Genomic DNA, 16,453 nt, shown 5'->3' on the forward strand with positions numbered 1-16,453 from the left:
ACTAACATCAGAAGCTACTGATAATAGCACTCTGAATCATGTGTCAAAAAATATTTTAGTGCGGTCTATGTAATACTTACTACTCTCATCCTGAACTCTAAAAGATGGAAATTATAATCTTATTTTCAGTAGAGACGACAAAAGAAAATTTGGGAATGATGTAACATGACAAGGTATAAGGAGTACGAATTGGTTTGATGATTTTAAATATAAAAATCTTCTCACTCTAGTGTCTAATATAAATGTTAGTCACAAACCTGCTCCATACTTTTGCAATAGATCTCTCTTGCTCCTGCTACTGCAGCAAGATTATTAGCTTCAGCTGTTGCCTAAAAAATAAAATGTGCCAACTTTATGTGAACTATCTTTTGACTATAAATGATGATTAAGACAATAAATTATGTACATAATCAGCATGACACAGGATACATTTTTAAATCCACAAAACTGTTTACTACATGGATCTTATGAAAAAACAGTTTAATCCACTATAAAATTGGGAAATTGCCCAAAGTAGCAAATTTTTAAAAAATCAAACAGGTTAAAATAACATTGTCCCTGAAGAATACCTTTAAAAAAAAAAAAAGAAAGAAAGAAAGAAAAAACTATAGTCACTAGAAGTAGCTGTCACTCATTAAAATAAAGAGAAAATAAGCCTATTTCAAACAACATTCATTGTCAAAGACCCAGAGAACAGAAGCAGCTTGGTTTGGCAAGGCCCACATCAAGCTATCTTCTGAAATAGAAATTCTCCTACATAAAGCACTTCAAACCTGTATTACCCTACACTTCTTGAGCAACTGAAGAAAAAGCACCAAGGACCTTCATTTCTATGAAGGTACTGTGTGTACAAGGTCTGCAACTGTAGTTACAAAAACCCAAAAACTTCAGGACCCATGCCTTAAGTATCTAAAATGTATTTGCATGCAAAGAAGCACCACCCCATTTCCAGCATTTCTCTCTAAAGCAGATTTTTTTTCTCCCTCATAAATAAATGTAATTACAACGCACACACTACCTGAAGCATGGACTTTGGATGTGGAAGTTCCTCTCCTTGATAAATTTTGATGTAAGCCTAAAAATACAGAAGATGCATTATATTGATAGGTTATACAATTTGGCTCCATATCCCCAAAGAAAAATCATTAGACAGAAAAATGATTCACACTATTAAAAGGAAAGCCTAAGCTTTAAAAATCATATACTCTCACTCCAACAAAGTTAACCCTATTCTCAACATTATTAAAAATGTGTGTTGCTAAATAATATCCTAGAGAAATGTCTCTAAATTTAACTCCAACTTGGCAGAAAAGCTGTTTCATATTTAAAGTTATATATAAAATGCCATCTACTCTATGAAAAGAAATCCACAATTCTCTCCTACTGCCAAACTACCAATGTTTCAAATAAATATGTAACAAAACATTTTAACTCAGTATTTTACTTTGATCAGATTAAAGTATATTTCAGTTCAAAGGCAAAAAAAATTACCAAATTTGTGGTTTAAGAGTAAGAGAGATGAAAATTTTTAAGGAAGTTCCACATAGGAATCTTTCACTTCAACTTTCATCTGACTCTTAAATTATTTCATAACTAAACAAAGATAGTATGAAGGTGATCAAGTGTCCATTAAATAACACAAAAATACACTCTTTCATTAACTGTGTTTCCCCATACATCTACAACTACTACAAATAATTACAACCCTCAACAGTGGCCTTGCTCTGGCAAGCAAGCTATAAAGACTAGACAGCAGAGGGGGGGGGGGAAATCTATAAATAATTTACTTGAGCTCAGAACCCAGTTTTGATAACTTTAAGGCTCTCATCAAGTACTCAGACTCTGAGAACAGGTTTTTTATGAGAACTCAAGATGCAGAATTGTGCTCCCAATATCTGTTATCACTTTCAAATGATAGAGCGGTATCATAATATTATGAATGGTTCTTCTCTGCCTATCAGAGCTGGAGAAAAAGTAGGATAACTGTATAAACAAATAAAATCACTGTAGAAGATACATTGTTGTCTGCTACAATCTTAAATATTCTAAAATATTGATACATCCAACTCAAGGCAAAAAAACAAATTATAAATTTTACTTCATTGCTTTAAAATACAGATAAGAAATTTTATAACATACAGATGAGTTTTAAGTCAACTATATTTCTAACTTACACAAAGTCATTTAACGTAAGCATTTTCCTACCTTAAAGTATTCTACAAGATCTCTACAAGTGACTTTAGATCCACTTATCTCTTTTTCTACCAAATTTTCTGGGGCAAGGAGCAATGGAACCAGATTTCGAAGCTCTCTTTTAAACTCTTCATCAATATCTGGTGGGCATGAAATTAGTCAACATGTTAGTTAAAAAAAAAAGAAATAAAGTCACCATTGGTAAGAGTTAATGAAATTCTGTTTTATAAAACAGGAGTATGATACTTAAGTATAGATTCATTTTAAAAAACTCATCCAAACCTGTCACACTGACACATCTCCTAGGAAAAAATATAATGCCCCCCCAAACTCTAGTACCCCATTTTCTTCATCTTTCAATAATTCTGTCAGCTCAAATAATAAGAAACTGTGAACTACTGAGACAAATTCCACATCAAGTATTTTAAGTAAACTATCCTTTCCAAATGGCAGACAATTCATGAAACTGTATTAAATATTAAAACTAAATTTTGTTTTTCTAGCCATACTGTTAAAGTTTTGTTAATCCTCAAGTCCCCTGCTATCATGCTCATAATAATCCTAAAACATACACAGAAAATTATACCATCACCCTGAAACAGACTTAAATCTAATTATATCAATACAATATATTGGTAATGCTTTTTAGCAGACTGCAATCAGATGAAATACTGAAATGTTCTTAGTCTCCAGTATTTTTAGGACATCAGTGCTGAGCAACAGACATTAAAAAATATGTTAATCAATACGCTAGGCATTTGCAACAAACCAATGGAAAGCTAGAAAGACCACACAGAGCACTACAATCACTTCATTAACAATACATTGAAATATCCTCCACTATAAGAGAGAAATTTTAAGGAACTACATATATATATATATATATATGTGTGTATTATTTTTTTAACTTTCAGTCTCTAAAACTTGAGTTCTGATTTTAGCAAGAATGGGAATTCCCACCTTTCAATCTCCCATCAAAACTAGGATTAGTTGCAACTTTAAGACCAGGATGTGGCAAAAGGAAGCAACCAAGATTTGAGAAACAATTGTGAATGTGCTTCCTTACATTCTGCAGCTCTTCATGTTGATTCTGTTTTACCTGGAGGTAGGAGGACAGGGTAAAGGAGCAAACAAGAGAAAAACAAACTTTCTTTTAAAAAGTACACACACATATTCACAGGCATGCACAGTAATTCAAATGCTACTCCAGATGGGTGTTTTTTGACAATGTAAAATTTTATTAAAGACCCATTTCTAACCATTTGGTAAGACCCACCTCCTCTCCTAAACCAAGAGGTTTCTTTTTTTTCCTGTTAGCTATCAAAGTGAAAGTGAAAGTCCTCAGTCGAGTCTGACTCTGCGACCCCATGGATTATACAGTCCATGGAATTCTCTAGACGGAATACTGGAGTGGGTAGCCTTTCCCTTCTCCAGGGGATCTTCCCAACCCAGGAATCACCCATGTCTCCCGCACTGCAGGTGGATTCTTCACCAGCTGAGTCACAAGGGAAGCCCATTAGCTACCAAGGATATGCATAAATACAAATAATAATTAATCATAACATCTAACACCAGAACAAGAGGTGTGACTGTGATTTATAAACCTGTCTTTAAAGTACTTATAATGGCAAAGAAAAAAACAAAGTACTAATCTGCCTACAAATAATAAGGTCAGCCCTTGGGCAAAACAACAGATAAGGTGAAAATCACCAGTGCAGTCTAAAGAACTTTAAAAATTCCAAAGAACCGTAAGATTCCAGCACTCATTCCAAATGACTGTTTATGACTTATGCTAGTCATCAGTTTTTTGCAAAAGAGAAACTGCTATGTATTTTCTGGAAGAATATGCTAAAGTTAGATTTTTAATAACTACTTATCCCAATATAATTCACATACTCCCTCCTAAACTCGTCTCAAAAACCATTCTAAAATACATGTACTATCAGTAATCAACAAAACCTGGAAACTACCCAAATCTCCACTGAGAGTAGAATGGAAAAACTATTATTATTCTTACAATGGAATACTGCATATCAATGAGAATAAGTGAACTAAACTACATGCAACAATATGAACTAAACTCAGAAATGTAATACTGGGCAAAAGAAACTGGACACAAAAGAATACATACTGTGTGTGTGATTCCTTTCATAAAAAGTCTAAAAACAAGGTCTGAACAGCAGTGAAGGGTTTGGGGACCAGGGGGAGTTAGTAGACAGAGGTGGGTGCTTCTGGGTCATTATATGGCTATGTTCAATTTGCACAAATTCATCAAGGTGTATGCATACTTATGGTCTGTGTACTTTTCTGTATCACTTTAACAATGTATTTAAAAAACCCTTTGTCTTTGAAGTCCATAATTCTGAATTTAGTTAGTATGCCTAAAGTACTTCATGTTAATTTCTTCCAAACAAACCAAAGATGAATGAAAATCTTTGACAGTCTCGAAATGCCTTTCATATAATTTAAGAATAAGGATTTGGTTTTAATCTCAGTCTAGGATTAAGAAAAATTATATTATACCCTCAGTCATTGAATATGGTTGCAAAACTAAATGCATCCTTCCACAGGGAACAAACAAAAGTTTATTACCCCAAAGAAAGAAACCTCCTATTTATGAATAAAGGGATTTTTATATATCTTTTGTGGATGTCATTGGTGGGTGGTATTTGACCTGAGGGTTTCCACGGGAGGATACCTCCAGGAGTAAGGATCATGGTGGTGAGTTTATTTTCCAGCACTGCCTTGGTGTGGCATTTTGCATGGGTCAGAACAGGAGTCTGGATATTTGGGTCCTATTACAGTTACCAATAATGTGTTAAAGGACCAAAGGTAAGTCACTTTTCTGGGTCCCAGTTTTGAGGTGTGTGTGTGTATAAATGCTATACTAGATAAAATGTTTAAGATCCCTTTTCTAGCTCTCTATATGCTGCCACTCTATGAGACAACATTCCTTAAAAAGAAAGTCTCACATCATGTGTTCAATGCATGCACACTAGATTATCCAGCCTGTCTCAAACGTTCAGCTGGGCCAGAAAGAGACATGCATGCAATCTGAAAAGATCAAAAGTTAGTCTACTTCAAACTCTTATCCTGTGAATTTATCCTGTTAATTTGATTTATTGAAATGTTCCTTCAGTATGTCTCTGGAGAGAAATATCTGTTCCTTTATTTCTTTTTTTTTTGTTCCTTTATTTCTATTCAAGGGCAATTTCTACTGTCCTCTTTTGCAGAAGTGCTACCAATTTACATCTCATCAATTATGTATGGGGTTACCTAGGTTAACCAGGGATACTCGATTTGTCCCAATGATACTTAGACATTGGTGGTCTAAGCAGCAGTCCAGGCAGCCCACTCCTTCACCTGACCTGGTGCTTATGCTCTCCTCTCTCAGAAATAGGGACTTACCTGCAATCTCTTTTCAAGGAACTGTTTGCCACCTTCTAAACCATATGAATGTTCATAAGGATAACTCCAGTCTCGAATCAAAAACATTAATGTCTACAGAAAAAAGGAGAAACAGAACCATTTCTTATAAAATTTTACCAAAAATTACTACCTTAACAACTGAAGTATCCCTTACTCCCCAGAAACAATTCTTATCAAAAGTTAGAGCAACAAATGGTTTACTACTACTCACAATTTTATCAAGAGCCTACTACATAAACCAGTAACACTCCCAACTCTTATACCAAGAATCTACATCCACTTGAGAAACTTACTGTATATATGGTCACCACAAGCAATAACACAGCAATTTTTAAGAAGAAACAAAAGACCTATCAGGGCATACAGATCATAACTGTAGGCCAAGATTGTGTAATTAAAAGACCAAATAATTCACAGAATTTTTTATTCTTACATGCTTAGGTTCCTCAAATCAGCATTACTGACGCTTTGGGTCAGATAATTCTTAGCTGTGCACACTTGTCCTATGTATTACAGGATGTTTAACAGCACGTCTGGTCTCTAAAACTAGATACCAATGGTATTAACTTCCTCCCCAAAACTGTGACAATCTAAAATGTCTCCAAATATCAGCAAATGCCCTCTGGGTGGCAAAATTACCCCAGTTCAGAAAAACAGATATAGGCCAAATAGAGTACATTTTATAATATACAAAAAATGACACCATAACCTGTCCAAATATTTCATAAAAGTGATCACTTGAGCCAGACAAGACTGAGACTGAATCAGTGTAAACCACTAAGAACCACCAGGGATGCTCTCGTATAAGGGAAGACTTCATACCGGATGAGCAAACAGGGTGGAGTCACTCTCACCTACTGTGACACAATAACCAAGTAATACTATGTCAACTCAAACTATCTGAAATTAGCTTTATTTTTTTTATTTTAAATTAGCTTTGTTTTCTTTTTAAGACTCCAAAGAAGCAAGCAGAGTATATGCTTCTCAAATAACTCCACCCAAATTAATTTCTGACTTAATATTCTGCACCTAGCATTTAAAGGTAATGAAAAAACATGGGAGAGAGACATAATAAATTCTGAAACTTTTCTATGAATCAAAAATGAACAGTAACAGGTCTAATTTCAACTTGTAATATACTACCCCCCGCCCACCACACACACACAACCAATAATATGTTGCAGTAGTTTATGATGTATACAAGAAGTTTACATGACTATCTCAAGTCTGGGAATTAACACCTAATTAAGAGAAATGTTATTAACTTCTTTAAGTAAAAATTCTAAGAATCAATCTATAATCATCTTCTATTTCCTATCTTGTAAATTGCTACTGTTAAGTTGGTGATGACTCTACCATAAATTAGTTTCAATTCTGCTGGATCTGTTGCTAAAAATTAGTTTGGCATAATGTCCTTATGTCTTCAGATATACAAGATGACAGTTTTTCACAGATTAATTTCTTTTAATGATAAAATACTTAATTTACCTGAAACGGTTTCTGGTAGATTTCTTCCATTGCAAGTCTGCCGTATTCTGTAAATAACTATCAAATCAAATTATTTAAAATAATGCCCCCAGAGACGTTGAAAGAAGACATCTGTAAAGCTGTTCTATATCAGACCACTAGATGTCAGGGCCTTTAAAATCACTTGAAAGCCAAGTATTTAATTTTTTAAGACCAAGTATACATTAAAATTTATTTTAGTTAAGTCATGTATCTGTTTAAAATCATATAATAGTCAATCTTCTTACAATATTATAGATTCTTGGTGTAAAGTAACAATAAAGTAGGAATTAAATTTTCAATACTTTGGCACACATTCTTTGAGACATACATACTTGCAAGTGTTGAAGATCATCTTCCTGAATATTTTGAGACAAATTATATACCTGTTAAAACAGAATTTGATTTTCATTAGGCTTTAGTTTGAATACCCAGCTGTGTATAACTTTACTTACGGAAATGAAGGCTATTTTATACCTGAACACATATGAATGGCTCAGTCATTATCTTAACTGGTGGTCCACGAGAAGGATTTCTTTTTCCCTGACTATACAACATTAAGGGGGGAGCAGCAGTGGTAACCTATGTAAAAATCGTGAACACATGCACATGGGGCCAAGAAAGCAGCACACATTTTTTTACAGTATATGTAGTGTACTTATACTTATGTTGTATGTTTACATACTTACACTTATGTAGTAAGTTTCTTTAATGTTACACCATGAGTTTTTTTTTTTTTTTAAGTATAGGGTTTCCCCAACTATTTTTCTAAGTCAATGAATGTGAAGGGCATAGTTCTACAAAGATCAAACTCCTCCTTGGAGCATTCACAACATGTAGTTTATAGTTACTCATGGGTGCCTCAGCTACCATTGACTCTAATATGATTATCTTTTTACTTAAGCAAACTCAGTCTAAATAACGAAGATTTTACCAGACTGTAGTAGCTGTTTAAAAAAAAAAAAAAAACACACACACACACAGAACAGTAGGTGGCACTCTTGCCCTTTTCACAAATTTTTAGGAGGCTTTCCAAGCCACACAGACCAGAGCTGATAATGGTAAGTATAAATATCAAATAGGCTAAGTTTTCAAACTGAATACAATGACATATAATTTCTTGTATGCTAAGCCACTTCAGTTGTGTCCGATTCTGTGTGATCTTATGGACTGAAGCTGCCAGGCTCTTCTGTTCATGGGATTCTCCAGGCAAGAATACTGGAGTGGATGGCCATGTCCTCTCCAGGGGATCTTCCTAACCCGGGGATTGAATCCGGATCTCCTGCACTGCAGGCAGATTCTTTACCATATGAGCCACCAGGGAAGGTCTTATAATTTCTGAAGTATGTGTCTTTGGTTGGATTTTTTTTGCCTGTTTGAAAGAACCCCCATTATATCGGAAAAAAAAAATCTAAAAAACTTAAATACTAATTGATTATATTTGAAAAGTAGCTTTTCAAAAGAATTATGATATATTATACATTTTTATAGCATCTTTATTTGAAAATTACTAATGTTTTTGCACATAGTTTTGAAGGAATGTGAAAAATGCAGTTATCAAAAACAAAATTTCAGAACTAGAAGGAGCACTGAAGGAGCATCTGACCCTAACTCTGTATTGTCCGTGGGTAAAACTGAGATCCTTTGGGTCCAGTTTGGGTCCAGAATTCTGTTTGCTGAAAAACATGGAGAACTCATGGCTCCTGACCCCTTTTCTCTCCTCAGTCCCCAAGTCTGAGGAAGGCGCGTTCAGCAGTCCATTGGGAGATGGACCAATGTGACCTGGCATTCTGGAAGTGGAATGGTTTGGGTGGAGACAGGGGAAAGGTGAGAAGAACTGGGTTTGAGACCTAATATCTGTGGAGCATCACTCAGGGTACCTTCTGAAACCATTAAACCCTAGAATGGAGCAGCAAGTACCTCACCCATGAAGAATTTTAGAGGCTTTGCGAAAATTCTGGAAAGTGCCACTGGCCAGTGGGAATTAAAGGGACGTCTCTTGGGACTGGAGCTGTGCTTAGGGAAGAGAATGAACAGTCAGACTTGACTACCTACCCACCATGCAGGCTTCTGAGTGGATGCGGGCAGCACCCCAGTGCCCCAAAAGTCCATCATTAGGGTTTGCTCCTTTTTGTGAGGGGCATGAAGGGCATTTGGAGAAGGAAATGGCAACCCTCTCCAGTATTCTTGCCTGGAGAATTCCATGAACAGAGGAACCTGGCAGGCTACAGATCATGGGGTCACAAAGGGTCAGACACAACTGAGTGACTATCACTCACTCAAGTACTTGAAAGAAAGAGAAACTGGAGAGAAGATTCACTAGGTCCAGTCCTTCTGAATCAGATCTTTTAAGAGACCACCTAGGCCACCAAAGGAGAAAAGTAGTAGGTGTCCATAGTTGCAGCCTCTGCTAAAAAATAACATATCTAAGAAAATAGGGTTACTCCAAATATAGAACAATCTATTCTAACCGCAAGAAAGTGACGATCCAACTTAATCACTTGGAGGTCATGAAAATAAACAGTCACTAAAGCCAGCAAACTTAAAATGATTTTCTCAGCTAATTCCAAACAGGTACTTAAAAAGGAATTAATGATTGAGGTTATTAACCTCTATTTAAACTTAAAAACTGAGAGCATAACCAACCTATTCTCACTGATATGGGCCTTAGCATTCAGAAAATAGGCCCAGATCCTTTCATTGTCAGAGCCAGGTTATAAACAGCAAAGAGAAAAGATTTGTTTACTGTAGATCATTAGTACTTAGTATACCATGCTGTACTTAGCATACCACACTGTACTTAACAAGATACTCAACAATTATTTTTTTTAAAAATAAATGACAAAGGGATCAATCTGTCATTAGCCTATCAATCATATAACTTATGTAATAAGGAACGACAGAAATCTGGCCTCAATAATCAGGAAAGCAGCAGTAATAAAAAATAATTTCAGGGACTTCCCTGCAAGTTCAGTGATTAAGACTCTACGCTCCCAAGGCAGGGGGAATGGGTTCGATCCCTGGTTAGGGAACTAAGATCCCACATGCCGGTCAGCGCAGCCTTAAAAACAACAAAAAATTAATCTTTTTGATTATTTAGTTTACAAAGCACTTTGTTATGCATTATCGCATTTGGATTTCATTTCTGACTGCACACAAAAGCACATTATGAGACAATTAAGCATAGTAAGAATTCTCATTTTACAATAAGAAAGTGGCTTTAAGTTGTCCAAAATTAGGCTTCTCACTATCATAAAGTTAAATAAACAACAGAACACCACAGTATAAGTTTTAGGACAGAGAGCTTATAATTTAAAGCAAGCCAGAGAGGCAGCTAATCTGAAGGGCTATCCTGTGATAACACAAACACAGATGTGGCCTCTGGCTGCCTCAGGAAAATGGCAGTTGTGCCACCCTGTAAGATCGGAGGGAAAAAAACTAGAAAAAATTGGAAAAGAGAGATTCTGAGGGCCCCAAATAACACCATTTAGTTTGTAGAGACAGCTATCTCCACCCCTATAGTAAAAAGAAGCCCCTTCTCTTTTATCTCAAAGTAATATCCAAAAGTTGTTTCCACTGACAGCTAGATACTTTGAACTAAGGAAGGAGAAGGGAACTTTAACCGAGACTAGTCATACATTCCAGATGCTAATGGAAAGCACAAAAACCAAGACACTGTGACAGTATCGTCTACAATCTGTCATCAGTAAGAAATGTTTCTTATCTCAGGAGAAGCACATACTTTTAAAAATATTTGCAAATATGTATCTTGAAACATCATCACCAGCTGGACCTAACCACCATACTTCAATAATTCTTTTTTCAGCCATAGAAGTATCAACCACAGATAAGCTCATAAAAGGGAAAGTAAAAAAATATAAAATAACCTGTGGTGGTTTAATTCCATCCAATCAGTTTAAATTATACAGGAAAAAGATGGCCTAGCTCAAAGAGACCAGAACTTGACACAACACCAAACATAACTAGGGTATAGCATAAGTGAAAAAAGAATTTTACTCCTTTCTAAGTGAAACAGGTGCTATCCTAAATTATATAAACATCACTTAGGTTTCCTAAATTAAATATGAATTAATTATTATGCCTCTACCTCCATTCATTCAAATAATCAAGTACTAGTTGCCACGCACATCGAGTAGAAAACTAAATTTAATTACTTGGTTTTGCTGTTTGGTTGATTTAACCAAAAAATAAAAATATACTCTACATTTTACTGTATCTGGCAGCCACAGTATCAACTGAATATCCTTGAATTCAATTAAGGATAACATACAATAATATATATTCTTTTTAAAAAAAAGCATTGATGCTACAACAAAAAACCAAAGGCATTGGCAATTGGTTCACTGCTTCCCTGGTAAGCACTTTCATGAAATCTCACATTGTAAGCCAGGACAGCAAGCACAGAAACAAAAGTGAGCAATAAGAAATGTAAACAGTTTCTCTCATTTTAATCCTTCTTTTCCTCAATCAAATGGCATTCTGAGGAAGAGCAAAGGTATCAGAGCTATGTGACTGGCCATGTGGAGCACCCCTGAGTCTCACCTGAACAGAGCTGGTCATCGTGCTCAGAGCAAACACCGTGGCACAATCCTTGATCGTTGACTGGCTATCAAAGGCACCCTGGGTATCCATTAGCAGCACAGCCACCTAGGAATTTAAAAGTTTGAAGTACTAAGTAAAAACTCACCAACAGCGATTTACAAAAGTCAAATATAAAATGGTTACTATAAAAACCAGTAATTAAGTCAAGAAAAGTACATATCTCACACACTTTGACATAATAATCCACATGTTTAAGTTATCAAATAATAAGATAAGAGTTCTGTGTTGTTTTGCTCAAGAAATATGGAAGAAAAAATAGTAAAAAAAAAAAAAAAAAACTATAAACAGAATTTTACTTTTGTTCCATTAGGTCTCTCGATCACAAATACTTCATTCCAGACTTGTATGCCTGTAGTTTCTCTTTCGCAACCACCTCGCCATGTAAAGCCAGTCAATGGTTCATTGTTTCCACCAATCCAACTCTGAGAATCCTGTTGAAATCAAGCATAAATATAAAATAAAACACACAAAAATAAGAACTCTAAAGGAATGTAAGTCACCCATTCTTCACAACATTGTAAAGCAACTACACGTCAATAAAAATCTGAGGAAAAAAAGAAATCATCCACTCCTTATAGATAAGGACAGTATATCCAGGGAGATAAAATATACTGTTAACATTACACAAGTAGTTATAAAAACAGTCCCAAATCCCACATCCCTCACAGAGATGTGGTCTTCCTCCAAACCTGAACCTTCTCAAATCTGCTCGCATTTTCAATGTAGGCTTCTAGATAAGTGGGGTCACACCCACTTTTCCCACTTTGGAAAGACTTCCTATGTTCAAAATCATAAAAATACCAGCTATTTTGACACCTCCTTCTACAAAACTAAGTTCCAGACAGAATGACTGTCAAAACAGCACTGCTCTCTTAGAATAGCTTATACTAAAATGTTTTCACACTGCCTTAATTTTCTCTTTAAAAAACATCAACTTTAAAAATAACCCCAAGACTTGTATAAAATCTGATTCAAACAATCCAACTCTAAGTCTTTTTCAAAACAAAAAGGGAAATCTGAATCCAGACTGGGTATTGTATTAGATGGTGCTAAGTTGGGATAAAGATGATTGTGTGATGTAATAATGGCTTTGAGGTTGTAATAATAATAATAATAAAGTCTTATCTAGTTAAAATAAACAAATAAGTAAAAGGGCAGAGAGGAAAACAGATGAAACAAGACCAGGAAAATGTTGGTGGGTACACTGGGGTTTGTTATACTCTACTATTTTGGGGTATGTTTAAACTTTTCTATAATAAAATGTTTTAGCACATACATTACAGGACTAAACTGTTTTGATATTATAAAATTATATGAAATTTAATATACCATAAGCTAATTTATCTAGAAAATTAAAAATGGAATATAATAAATGAGTTAACTTTGACACATATTAAGAGCCCTCTACTTTAAGTATATTTAAAGTCCATATACCCTTTTCTCAAAGTACCTCACCTCACAGGAAAAATTCCTTTGTTTCAGAAATAATTCTAATATATAGTAATATGTAATATATATACTACATATAATATATATAATAATATATAATAATTCTATATAGTCCAAAATAGATAACAAAGCTCCAATTAGGGGTGGAGTAAAGATGTGTAAGGTAGCCTTAATGAGGAAAAGGTGGGAGAAAAAAGTGCTGCCCAAATTATCACTATTTAACTTGAAGATCAATCTTAAACATCCGTGGGCTTCCCTGGTGGCTCAGATGGTAAAACACAAACCATCTATAATTATTATTCCACAAAACTCCAACCCCAGTAGGTTACCAATCCTATCACTTACAAAATTCTCTTGGACTCTCTTCTTCACTTTCAGTATCTTCAACTTAAGACCCTCATCCTCTATTGGTCACAAGGCTGATACATGGTACAACTCTATTAATACTATATACTACAGACTTGTGCTTCAAGAAGCACCCTTCACAGGGATCAGAGGATTAACAGCATACTCTGCTGCTGCTGCTGCTAAGTCACTTCAGTCGTGTCCAACTCTGTGCGACCCCACAGACGACAGCCCACCAGGCTCCGCCGTCCCTGGGATTCTCCAGGCAAGAACCCTGGAGTGGGTTGCCATTTCCTTCTCCAATGCAAGAAAGTGAAAAGTGAAAGTGAAGTCTCTCAGTCGTGTCTGACTCTTCGTGACCGCATGGACTGCAGCCCACCAGGCTCCTCCATCCATGGGATTCTCCAGGCAAGAGTACTGGAGTGGGTTGCCATTGCCTTCTCCTACCAGTACACCCGAGATAAGCCCAATTATGGTCTTGCGCTAACTATACTTTTTAGATGCTCCAAATCACCTTGAACCTCCCTGTTGTACCCTCCAACCCATCCTTCCCAACTGTCACTTAATGTTCTCAACAAGAAATCTAAAATCATACCATGAACCCGCTAAAAAGCCATCTGTGGCTCCCCATTTCTTTACAGGACTATCTGGAGACCTGTTGTATACAATCCACCTTTATTTACATTCCCTATCTCTGCTCCTAAAGTCCCCCCAACACACACACCTGTTCCAGTTTGTCCCACAACAAAAAAGGTCAATATTCCCATAGGTTGCTTAGCATCTCTATACCTTTGTTCCATCTGATCTCAGCTTAGACTGAGCGGGTGGTCAAGAAAAGGAACTCCAACTTTTCTGAACTCTTAAAGCATATTACTGACACTTCAGGTGACACTTTAAATGGCTCTGCACTGCAGTTCTTGTGGAAGTATTTAGAGCACAGGCCATAAACTCCATCTGATTTACAAAACTGTTTCTACCAAAGTGCCTTCCTTATTCGGGGCTCTCACACATAGTATCTCATTCCCCAACAATGTCAAAGTGATGTTTAACCTATACAAGTAATTTAAAAGAATTTATCCTATTAGAAAAATCTACTTTTATTCTACATATTCTTAATTTTTACTTAATTACTTAAATTTTTTCCCTATCTCTTCTATGAGAATTTAAGTTCCATGAAGAAAAAAAGTTTTGTCATTTTTTTCCTCTCAAAACACAGGATAGTATTCCCAGAACATAGAATAGTGCCTGGTTTGCAGTAGGCACTCAAAATACTTGCTCAATAAATACATTAAATTTTTTAAATTATTAAGTTTCAACATGTTCCCTTTTGCACATGGGTAAGAGAGATGGAAGAAATAAAATCCTTTCAATCACTGCTAGAAACAATATAGGAATAAGAGAGTACAACTAAGTTTTAAAAAGTATAGATGACTGAAATCATAGGCTAAGTAAGATGCTTGTTAACCTCACTATCTCCAAAAGAAACTTTAAAAAGAATTGGTGTCTCACTAAAAAAAGATGTACTAACTATATCTCTTCTTAGTTTACCCTGTAATGAAAATGTTTACTAAATTGCTATTGTCACTAAGTCGCCCAACTCTTTGTGAACCCATCCACTACAGCGTATCAGGTTTTCCTGTCCGTCACTATCTCCTGGACTTTGCTCCAACTCTTGTCATTGGGCTGGTGATGCCTTTCAACCATCCCATCCTCTGTTGCCCACTTCTCCTCCTGCCCTCAGTCTTTCCCAGCATCAGAGTCTTTTCCAATGAGTCAGCTCTTCACATCAGATGGCCAAAGTACTGGAGCTCCAGCTTCACCATCAGTCCTTCAATGAACGTTCAGGGTTGATCTCCTTTAGGATTAACTGGTTTGACTCCTTGCTCTTCAAGGGACTCTCAAGAGTCTTCTCCATGACCACAGTTCGAAAGCATCAATTCTTCCGCGCTCAGCCTTCTTTATGGCCCAATTCACATATACATGACTACTGTACATGACTACTGGAAAAATCATGTGTGTGTTAGTCATGTCCGACTCTTTTGTGATCCCATGGACTGTAGCCCACCAGGCTCCTCTGTCCATGTAATTCTCCAGGCAAAAATACTGTAGTGGGTTACCATTTCCCCTCTAGGGTATCTTCCCAACCCAAGGATCAAACCTGGGTCTCCTGCACTCCCGGCAGTTCATTTACCGTTTGAGCCACCACAAGTTTGACTATGTGGACCTTTGTCGGCAAAGTGATGTCTCTGTTTTTTAAAACGCTATCTAGGTTTGTCATAGCTTTCCTTCCAAAGAGCAAGCATGTTTTAATTTCTTGGCTGCAATTACCATCTGCAGTGATTTTGGAGCCCAAGAAAATAAAAGTCTGTCAATATTTCCTTTTTTTCCCCATCTATTTGCCATGAAGTGATGGGACTAGATGCCATGATTTACTTTTTTGAATGTTGAGTTTTAAGCCAGCTTTTTAACTCTTCTCTTTCACCCTCATCAAGAGGCTCTTTAGTTCCTCTTAGCTTTCTGCCATTAGAGTATCATCTGCATATCTGAAGTTGTTGATATTTCTCCCGGCAATCTTGATTCTAGCTTATGCTTCCTTTAGCCTGGCATTTCATATGCTGCACTCTGAGTAGAAGTTAAATAAGCAGGGTGACAATACACAGCCTTGACATATTCCTTCCCTAATTTTGAACTGGTCCATTATTCCACATCCAGTTCTAACTGTTGTTTCTTGACCTGTACACAGGTTTCTCAGGAGGCAGGTAAAGTGGTCTGGTATTCCCACCTCGTTAAGAATTTTCCAGAGTTTGTTGTGATCCACACAGTAAAAGGCTTTAGCCTAGTCAATGAAGCAGAAGTACTAAATTGATCAGTCAATAAAAGAATGAGAGAAAGGTAAATCAGAGAACCT

General features: G+C 36.1%; 1 protein-coding gene across 6 annotated transcripts in view; it reads right to left on the bottom strand.

Moving 5' to 3' along the window:
• Nucleotides 1-16,453, bottom strand: part of ATL2 (atlastin GTPase 2) — a 67,239-nt gene that overhangs the window by 4,658 nt on the left and 46,128 nt on the right. For all 6 annotated transcript variants that reach the window (XM_043468358.1, XM_043468361.1, XM_043468359.1 and 3 more), the window contains 9 exons: nt 12,048-12,182; nt 11,692-11,796; nt 7,464-7,514; nt 7,111-7,167; nt 5,602-5,694; nt 3,154-3,292; nt 2,206-2,333; nt 1,019-1,075; nt 258-329 (listed from right to left, as the gene is read on the bottom strand). In XM_043468358.1, coding sequence (XP_043324293.1) covers nt 258-329; nt 1,019-1,075; nt 2,206-2,333; nt 3,154-3,292; nt 5,602-5,694; nt 7,111-7,167; nt 7,464-7,514; nt 11,692-11,796; nt 12,048-12,182 — 837 coding nt within the window. The remainder of the gene's footprint in view (nt 1-257; nt 330-1,018; nt 1,076-2,205; nt 2,334-3,153; nt 3,293-5,601; nt 5,695-7,110; nt 7,168-7,463; nt 7,515-11,691; nt 11,797-12,047; nt 12,183-16,453) is intronic.

This window comes from Cervus canadensis, chromosome 5 (genome assembly GCF_019320065.1).
Source record: "Cervus canadensis isolate Bull #8, Minnesota chromosome 5, ASM1932006v1, whole genome shotgun sequence".
In the NCBI taxonomy this organism is placed as follows: Eukaryota; Metazoa; Chordata; class Mammalia; order Artiodactyla; family Cervidae; genus Cervus; species Cervus canadensis.